Here is a 9553-nt window from a genome sequence, read left to right as displayed (position 1 = left end):
TGGAGACAATAATGGTGTCCTGGCTCCCAAGGAGCCCCCTTCTGACTGTTGACAGGGCAGGAGCCTTTTTCCCCCTCCCTCAATTTTATCCATCTACCAAATTTCTTTATTTTCAAGCTTTGCCAGACCTCTACACCCAGAGAAGGCTGCTTTTCAGCCTGTCTCTACACTGCACCCTCTCTTTTGTCCTTGCCTTCCTGCCGCAGCCCAGGAGTGAGGCCCCTTCATGATTGTGTGTTGGGACTACTCAACCAGGTTATAAACCCCCGACACCTTTTTACACTCCGCCCCCATCCCCATCAGAACCTAGCACCATGCTGCACACTAAAAGCTGTCATGAGTATAAAATGACTGGGGCAGGGCCCAAGGCAAGAGGTGAGATGGATAGGTAGGAAGTTGAGGAAAAAGGGGGCTCAGCAGGGTCAAGAGTCTGAAAACAGGCTCTGATAGAGCAGTTGGGGGGAGTGAGCAGTTGGGTCACCTTCTCTGCTAAGTGCAGGCCAAGCAGCCAGAGAGCATGAGGGCTATAGGGTGGGAGGAGTAGGACCAGAGTGGGAGCAGGAATGAGTGCAGAAACAGGACCCAGGGGCAGCATCCAGCAGTGTCCCTTCTCACCCACATGACCAGGGAAACTTACCTGCACCCCTTCAGCTAATTCTGTTTCCTGGGGAGGCAGGCTTTCACACGCCTGAACATGTTAATGATGGGAAGGAGCTGGGTGAGGGAGGCGCCCCAGGAAAGGCCCGAGAGGAGCCCCACCTTGTTCCTCCCCATTCTCGCCTCACTTGCTGCCAACCTCATAGGCACAGGACAGGAACAAGCACCTTGCCCACGGCCGCTTTGCCTTTCAGCTTCCCCGGGCTCCTCGGGGGCCCCCAACCCTGCTAGCTCCCAGCTGGGTAAGTAGATCTGCCCATGAGACTTTATTCCCCTCCACTCACTTTTGCCCTGAGGTATAAAGAACGGGGCTGGACAAAGAGGGAGAGGCCCGGCTAGAAGGGTGGAGGTGGAAGTAGTGACAGCCTGGGAGTCAAGACTAGGGAAGTCGGCTGACTGAGAGCAGGGGATTTGGGTTCCAAGAAGAAGTAGTGTTTGAGTTGGTGCTGGGGTCCTCCAGGAAGAGACAGAAGCTCCTGGACAGGAGAGAGGCAGGCTGCAGAGAAGTGGGGGAGGCACAGTGCCTTCTCACCTGGCATCAGAAGTCAAGAGGGCTTTTTTGCTCCACCACCTGAATGCGCTCTATGGCCCTTTTCAGCCATCCCCCGTCCCCGCCCCCCGGAGGCGCAGAAGGATGTCGCTCTGCTACCGTCCCCCAGGGAATGAGACGCTGCTGAGCTCGAAGACTTCGAGGGCCACAGGCGCTGCCTTCCTGCTGCTGGCGGCGCTTCTGGGGCTGCCGGGCAATGGCTTCGTCGTGTGGAGCTTGGCGGGCTGGCGGCCGGCCGGGGGGCGACCGCTGGCGGCCACGCTCGTGCTGCATCTGGCGCTGGCCGACGGCTTGGTGCTGCTGCTCACGCCGCTCTTCGTGGCCTTCCTGACCGGGAAGGCCTGGCCGCTGGGCCAGGCGGGCTGCAAGGCGGTGTACTACGTGTGCACACTCAGCATGTACGCCAGCGTGCTGCTCACCAGCCTGCTCAGCCTGCAGCGCTGCCTCGCCGTCACCCGCCCCTTCCTGGCACCCCGGCTGCGCAGCCCCGCCCTGGCCCGCCGCCTGCTGCTGGCCGTCTGGCTGGCCGCTCTGGTGCTCGCCAGCCCGGTCGCTGTCTACCGCCACCTCTGGGCGGACCGTGTGTGCCAGCTGTGCCACCCATCGCGCGCCCACGCCGCCGCCCACCTGAGCCTGGAGACCCTGACCGCCTTCGTGTTTCCCTTTGGGCTGGTGCTCGGCTGCTACGGCGTGACGCTGGCGCGGCTGCGGGGCGCCCGCTGGGGCGCCGGGCGGCACAGGACGCAGGTGGGCCGGCTGGTGGGCGCCATCGTGCTGGCCTTCGGCTTGCTCTGGGCCCCCTACCACGCCGTCAACGTCCTGCAGGTGCTCGCCGCTCTGGCTCCGCCCGAAGGGGCCTTGGCGAGGCTCGGCGGGGCGGGCCAGGCGGCGCGAGCTGGAACTACGGCTTTGGCCTTCTTCAGCTCCAGCGTCAACCCAGTGCTCTACGTCTTCACCGCCCGCAATTTGCTGCCCCGCGCGGGTCCCCGCTTCCTCATGCGGCTCTTTGAGGGCTCTGGAGAGGCCCGAGGGGGCGGCCTCTCTAGAGAGGGGACCATGGAGCTGCGAGCTACCACTCGGCTCAAAGTGGCGGGTCAGGGCCACGGCAATGGAGACCCCGGGGGCGGGGCGAAGGACAGTCAGGGATGAGACCCTTGACATCAAACCCTGCAACCGGGCATGCTCTTCCCTATCCCCTTCCATCGCCCCCCAGAACTCAGGGAACCCCTCTGGAGGGTTTGGGGATCCTTCTCTGACCAGTTTGGCTCTGGCTGGGCAGAATTATTATATATCTGGGGCAGGCCCAAGTTCCTCCAGACTGAGGGATTGTGATGGTCTGGTCCGTGTTAAAGAATATCATGTACTTGCAAGTTGGTATGTGCCCAGGTGCCAAAGCTGTTTATTTGTTGCCAATAGCTATTGTGAAATACACTGGGCAGCCAATACATGATGGCTGAAGGGTGCTCCCCCTAGTGGCTTACCACACCTGAGTTGTACTGAGGCCATCTGTTTCCCTGCTGGGCCAGGCCAAGGCTGGGCAATGCCAGCTTTCAGTGGCATTTTGACCTGTCCTCTGCAGCCCAGGTGGCCTGGTTCCCCCAAGCTAACCCACAGAAACACTCTGGAAATAACGAGGGAAAGAGGAAGGAAAGGTATGGGTGCTTGGATGAGGTATGGTGATAGGGTCCATTCTCTAGGGACTGTAAAAGCCGAGTCGGGGGAACTGGCTCTGGAAGGAGAAAGCCAACTGTGGGGTTTGAAAGGAAAGTTTTCCTGTCTGCCTAGTGGTTGGTACTGGGTGGGGAGTGGGGAGGGACCCTGGGAGTCTGAGACATAGCCTCTGAATCCAACTCTCCTCCCAAATGTCGCCTGACTCAAAAAGGAGCCCAGGAGCAGGCACTCACTTACCCAGGGGGCATCTGGAGTTGGAGATGAGGAGGATGGGGGATGGTGTGGATATCTGGAGGACAGGCAGGATTTTTCAGGGAGAGGACATCTCTCCTTCCTCCCCCTCTTCTCTCAGCCAATTCTTGACTCCTCCCAAGACTGCTAACTGTTCTTCACTTCCTCCAATACTGCTCAGCCCCCATCTTTTGGAATCTCTCTGTTTCTAAGTCTTGAGACTGTTCTGGATCCTGACATTCTTGTGTTTGGGGATGTAGGATGGGGTCCTTTTTCAGGGCATGTCCATGGGCACACACATGTGGTCACTAGGGTGACCAATTCATCCCCATTTGTGTCAGACTTTCCCTGTTTTAGCAATGCAAGTTTCCTGTCCCAGCCCCCTCAGTCCCAGGCAAACTTAGACGGTTGGCCATCACCCCAGGTTCTGGGGTGGAGCTCTGGACTTCGGGGGCAGAAAGTATGCTTAGAATGTCTAGTCTGAGGTGGAGGAGGAAAGGCCACTGAGAGGGATGGAGGTGGGGAGCAGCCTGGGAGAGGAGGTAGAGACAACCCAGTTCCTATTAGAAGGGGCCTCTGGTTGACCCTGGGGCTCTAAGCCCGTAGCTTTGATTCCCAAACACTGACTCAGGAGCCACTTCCTATCCTCATGCACCGGGGCAGAGGCTCCATGACTTCTATTACGTAGTCCCCATCTCACACACCCTCTGCGGTCAGAAAGCCCTTCCTCATCTCTGCCTTCAGTTCTTACTGTGGTTTCAGCCCTTTTTGTTTGTTTGGTTTTTGTTATATCCTTTGCCTGAGAGCTGCTGGGTCAACTCTGCTCTGCCTTTTTTCAAAGCAGGGAAAGTGGAGTTACTGCAAAGGGTAAGGGACCTCAATGACCACGATTACACTCTGTGTCTTTGCTGCGAAGTGGCATTGTTGGAAGGGAAGCAAGAAGGCAAATGGTCACAGTGAAGGAAAGACTTTTCAGTTCTTAGCTTCTATAGGAAAGTTCAAGAAGAGGAGACTGCCCTCCTTCCAGGGAGAGGGGAGAGTGAGACTTCTGGAGGCTGTTTCCCTTTCCACATTCCTGGTTTCCCTCTTGGAAGGGCAGGCATAAGGTATCACTGCCCCCTCTCCCTCACACCTGCTCCCTCTGCTCAGCCTCTGCTTTCTCTGTGTGTCTAAGGTGGGACTGAACTGTGGGAAGGTAGGAAAGAGGTGGTGATGACCTCTGGACCCGATGCCCAGATTTTACATCCAAATTAACATGGCAGGGTAGCCACATGTGCAAGTGCAAGGCAAGTGGTTGGGGAAGGAGACAAAATTGTCTTTTCTTTTTTTTCAGTGGAGGTACTAGGGATTGAAACCAGGACCTTGTGCATGCTGAGCACGCACTCTACCACTAAGCTATACTCTGTCCCCCGAGATTGTCATTCTGTGTGATAACAGAGAGACCCTTTGGGCTTTGGCATCTGCCAAGTAGAAGGGAGATGGACCTAGAATGGAACCAGTCTTTTTTTTTTTTTTTTTTTTTTTGAGTAAAGGTAGATTTATTTAGAGAGATACATACTACATAGAGTGTAGGCTGTTTCAAAAGCCAAGAGAAAGGCCATGAGGTGAGGGGGTTGGGTGCTCAGGTTAAAGTAAAAGTAGACACATACTCCATAAACAGAGTGAGGGCCATCTCTGAAAACAAAGAAGCGAGAGAGGCTGCGGGGCACAGCAGTGTTGCCAGTTTTTAATGGGCTCGATAGCTTCACATGCCAACAAGTGGGAGGACCATTCCTACTACCCTGGGAAAGGGGCTGGGATTCCCAGGAACTGGGCCACCACTCATTCTTTGACCTTTTATGGGCAGCCTGGAAGCTGTCATGGCGCCCGTGGGAGTGTCGTTTACCATTGCTAATATTACAATGAGCATATAATGAAGCTCAAGGTCTACTGGAAGTCAAATCTCCCACCATCTTGATCCTCAAGACCTACTGGGAGTTGAGTCTTCCACCATTTTGGTGTTAACTGCTGTGTCATTCCTTGAATGGCTGTGCCCTGACCCCTTCCCTCCTGTCTCATTTTCCCCTCAGAGATTTTACTCCTATAATCTTACGGGTGTGCAGAGGGGTGACAGTCTGTCTTCCAAAACTACTTCCGGGCTGAGTAGGGGCATTGACCTTGCCTGGAAGGGAGTAAAAATCTCTTAATGCCTAATCTAGGGGCCCCAGGGGCAGGACAGCCTTTTGTTTTTGCCTCAGATGGTGGTATGGCCTGGAATCCTCGCATAACCATCATGTGGGGCTGTTGTAACCCACTGTTTCTATAGCAATGAATCTTCTTAAAGATGAAGCACCTTTGTAACAGCAGGTCAACTGTCTATGATGACAAAAGAATTAAAAGGCATGGAACCAGTCCTTTTAAGTGAGGGAAAGGATGGGGGGGTTCTGGAAGAGGGCCCTCCCCATGAAACCCCAGTCATGGCCTGAATCCAAGCCAAAAACAGACTGCTGTCCTCTATAAATCATGATGCCACCTAACCCAAACCCAGAACCTAGCTACAGTATCAATCCGCACTTCTATTAATCAAAAGTCTGCATTGTTCACAGAAGACAGAGAGATAGCCGACATTCTGGCCTCTTAATCTGAGCCCATTTCCCCCCTCCCAGCTTCCTTCCCCGCTTCTTCTGTATGACACAATTTATTCTTCTGTTCAATTCTCCAGTCTAGACCTGCATCTGAGGCCACAACCCAGCCTACTCACTCCCCTCACCCATCTCTCCTCTCTTACTGCCCCTTCCTGGGCTCTCCTCTTCTCATCCCACCCCTGAGGAGCCCTCCTCCCCACTGGGCTCTCCTGGGACACAAAGACTATCCCCTCCTCCTAATGAAGGGAGGTGGGTAGGAGTTTCAGCCCCACCCTCAGGAAGACGTGTCTTCTCCCTCCGGTACTCTGTGGTACTTCCTCTCTGGCTGACTTAGCTGACAGTACCCAGATCCCAGGCCAGGCCCCTGGCTCCGACAGATCTGAGGATAGGCTACACCGCTGTACCTTCACCCTGGGATTGGCACCTACTTTGAACCAGTGTCCCGAAAAGCCTGTATGTAAGTATCCTGGGAGTAGAGGAGGTGGGGGTGGGGTGGGCAGGGTGCAGCCATAAGAGAAGGTCCAAAGGAATTTCCAAAGAAAGGCTGACTAGTGGTAAAAGGACTTGGGAGGATTTATTCTTGTCTCCTAGCCATGAAATCCTCCCCCATCCCTCTTATTCTTTGTGGACCCTGGACATCTCTGGGGCGAGTGGGTAGGTGATTGGAGGAAGTCAGTGGGACTGAGGGGGCTAAGGGCCTGGCAGGAGAGAAAAGGAGCTAACCTTTTGAGGGATGCAGCATTGGTAAGGAAAGCCCCTCATTTGGTTCCTAAGGGAAGGAGGCTGAAAGGATCTAGAAATACTGCTTCCTCTGTTGCTGTTTATTTTGTAACTGAGTCTGTGGGCAGGAAGGGGCCCTGTGGCCCAGTTAGGAAATTAATCTTTCTACTCAGATCCCCTTGAGACAGGTCAGTTGGCAGTGAGGAGGGCAGTAAACTGCAGAAGTGCATCTGATGCTGCTGATCTTGGAGAAAGACTAAACAGGCTAGGGGGTGTCCAGGCTGTCAGGAAACCCTTGATCCCTTACCCTCATGTACATGTCCACCCTCACTCTCCAGGTCTTTGCAATGGCCACAAACATTACATCTTCTGCAGCACCCTCCTCGCCAGGTGTCATGTTCATCTCTCTACTGGCTATCATCTTACTGTCGGTGGCCCTGGCTGTGGGGCTTCCTGGCAACAGCTTTGTGGTGTGGAGCATCCTGGTAAAGATGCGAAAACGCTCTGTCACTGCCCTGCTGGTGCTGAACCTGGCTCTGGCCGATTTGGCCGTATTGCTTACTGGCCCCTTTTTCCTCCATTTCCTGACCCAAGGCACCTGGACTTTTGGACAGGCTGGCTGCCGCCTGCTCCACTATGTCTGCGGAGTCAGCATGTATGCCAGCGTCCTGCTTATAACGGCCATGAGTCTGGACCGCTCACTGGCGGTGGCCCTCCCCTTTGTGTCCCAGAAGCTTCGCACCAAGGCGGTTGCCTGGAGGGTGCTGGTAGGCATCTGGGTGGTATCTGTTCTGCTGGCCACGCCCGTCATCGCGTACCGCCAGGTGAACCTGGGACCCAACAATAGGAGCCTTATATGCTTTCCGAAGTACCCCAGCGAAAGACACAGGGCCTTCCATCTGTTCTTCGAGGTCTTCACGGGCTTCCTGTTGCCCTTCCTGGCCATAGTGGCCAGCTACTCCGACATCGGGCGGCGGCTGCAGGCCCGGCGCTTCCGCCGCAGCCGCCGCACCGGCCGCCTGGTGGTGCTCATCATCCTGGCCTTCGCCGCCTTCTGGCTGCCCTACCACGTGGTGAACCTGGCCCAGGCGGTCCGCGCGGTGGCGGGCAAGGTCGTGGAGGACGGGCCCGTGGGGCGGCGGCTGCACCTGGCCCGCCAAGTGCTCATCACGCTGGCTTTCCTGAGCAGCAGCGTGAACCCCGTGCTGTACGCGTGCGCCGGCGGCGGCCTGCTGCGCTCGGCCGGCGTGGGCTTCGTCGCCAAGCTGTTGGAGGGCACCGGCTCCGAGATGTCCAGCACCCGCCGCGGGGCCACACTGGTCCAGACGGTGAAGGGCGCCCCCACCCGTCCCGAGCCAGGCTCCGTGGAGAGCCTCACTGTCTCCACCAACCCTCTGGAGGGAAGCGAACCCAACTAGACCTGCAGGGTGGGGTGGGGGGTGGGGTGGGAGTGGGGTGGCGGTGGAAGGATGCTTGCTTTCCTCCTGGGGGAATGCCCCCACGCTGGCCTGACTCAATTCTGCACTCCCCCTTCCCCCAGGAGGAGAACGCCTGTCAGGGATGGAGCGGAAGAAAGGGAGGGGAGGGGCAAGTCAGGGCAGAGTGAGAGCCTGGCCCCTTTAGGCAGCTTTACAATTAAAATTCGGTTCTGAAATGGGGTCAGCCCTGTGTGTGGGACTTGTGTATTATCTGATCCTGTTGTTGATCCTGGCTGCCCTTAAGGGGATCCTTCTCAATAGTTGAGGCATATCTTTTAGTTTCCCATGATTTTCAGTTTGGAAGGGACACAAAGACAGACCTAGGAATCAGACCTCCTTCCCTTCCCTGCTGAGGCAGGTGGTCTGCACATCATACTTAGAACAACACAGGTCTGCAGACAGCTGAAGGAGCTGGCCAAGGAAGACCACCCATGTGGGCTCCTCAGTCCAGATTCCCTGACTCAGCGGACCTTCTGAGAAAACAGCACTGCTGTGAGGTGTCTACCCTGAAGGCTGTGATAGGTATCCTTGTTAGCAGGACTCCAACTTTCTGCCAGTAATCTTTGTCTTTTCAGTGAGAGTGTCCTAGGGGATAGGGATTGCCTTCCTTCCCTCCATCTCCCAAGAGGCCTCACTTGAGAACCAAGTAATCAGATCTTATCCCCTAGAATTCTGCACATCAGCATTCTGCCAGCCCCTAAAAACAGACTATGGTGTAAGCTGGAGCTGAGGGCTTTCTGTGATGTGGTTACCCTTAGGAAACGCAGATTTGCAAGAGTGAGAAGGATGTCAGTCTTTCCTAGGGATGACTGCTGTCTTAGAAGGCCTTGGGCTGGCTGTGTTCTGGCAGCATTTTAGGAAGTAGCAGCAGTGTACTTTTGAATCTCTCCCATTAAAAAAAAAAAAAAAAAAAAAAAGAACCACTACGAGAAAAGCCAAAAATCCATGTGCAACATCTGCAACAAATCTGGGGTGTCAAGATATTCCCCATGGATCCCGAAATATGAACAGGTGGCAATGAACCATGGATGCATCAAGACCCGTGTAATATCAGCATCTGTGCAGAAGGATGCAGAAGAAGACAAGGGGGCATCTGAGGGACCTGAGAACAGGAGACCCCCCAAGCTGTCTACAGGCCCTTGCTGGAAACATGGTGGATCAATCTGAGAACAGCAGCTGAAATGGGAAAGGACCTAACAGATTATTTCCCAGGCCTCCTGCCCATGTTACGTAGTAAGTACATAATAGGTACTTATTTAGTGTTTGTTGAATAAGTAAAGATCAAATGGGTGGGTAAGAATATAGCTCAGTGGTAGAATGTGTGCTTAGCATGCATGTGGTCCTGGGTTCCATCCCCAGTACCTACATTAAAAACAAACAAATAAATAAAGCTAATTACCTACACCACCCTTCTGCAAAAATAAATAAATAAATAAATAAATAAATAAATAAATAAATAAATAAATAAATAAATAAATAAAAAATAAAAGAGAGAGAGAGAGAGAGAGCAATCAAATGACATTTTCCTGGAGATTCTTTCCAATATTTGTGGGTGGGGAACAGGAAAGGACAAATCTTTGTTTTGAGTCATGTGACTAAAATTGTTTATACTTCCAAGGGCA

The 9553-nt window shown here is 54.4% G+C and overlaps 2 protein-coding genes across 4 annotated transcripts; both read left to right on the top strand.

The window, feature by feature from the left end:
* Positions 1-1291: 1291 nt before the first annotated feature.
* LTB4R2 (leukotriene B4 receptor 2) lies at positions 1292-2577 on the top strand. Its single transcript, XM_074365721.1, has one exon. It carries the CDS (start codon positions 1292-1294, stop codon positions 2354-2356), a length of 1065 nt encoding a protein of 354 aa, XP_074221822.1. The 3' UTR covers positions 2357-2577.
* A 154-nt stretch (positions 2578-2731) lies between these two features.
* Positions 2732-8851, top strand: LTB4R (leukotriene B4 receptor). Of its 3 annotated transcripts, none has more exons than XM_074365720.1 (2): positions 2732-6186; positions 6792-8851. In XM_074365720.1, exon 2 carries the CDS (start codon positions 6801-6803, stop codon positions 7869-7871), a length of 1071 nt encoding a protein of 356 aa, XP_074221821.1. In that variant the 5' UTR covers positions 2732-6186; positions 6792-6800; the 3' UTR covers positions 7872-8851. The 3 variants fall into 3 exon arrangements, with proteins under 3 accessions (XP_074221821.1, XP_074221820.1, XP_074221819.1); XM_074365719.1 differs by having other exon boundaries at positions 2732-6190; XM_074365718.1 differs by lacking the exon at positions 2732-6186 and having other exon boundaries at positions 6212-8851.
* The last annotated feature ends 702 nt before the right edge of the window (positions 8852-9553 follow it).

This window comes from Camelus bactrianus, chromosome 6 (genome assembly GCF_048773025.1).
Source record: "Camelus bactrianus isolate YW-2024 breed Bactrian camel chromosome 6, ASM4877302v1, whole genome shotgun sequence".
Classification (NCBI taxonomy): domain Eukaryota; kingdom Metazoa; phylum Chordata; class Mammalia; order Artiodactyla; family Camelidae; genus Camelus; species Camelus bactrianus.
Note: the sequence above shows the minus strand (reverse complement) of the source record. Positions and strands in the feature narration are given on the sequence as shown.

Bases quoted from the DNA above. Each gene is read 5' to 3' on its own strand.
- LTB4R (XM_074365718.1), top strand. From the start codon at position 6,765: ATGTACATGTCCACCCTCACTCTCCAGGTCTTTGCAATGGCCACAAAC.
- LTB4R2 (XM_074365721.1), top strand. From the start codon at position 1,292: ATGTCGCTCTGCTACCGTCCCCCAGGGAATGAGACGCTGCTGAGCTCG.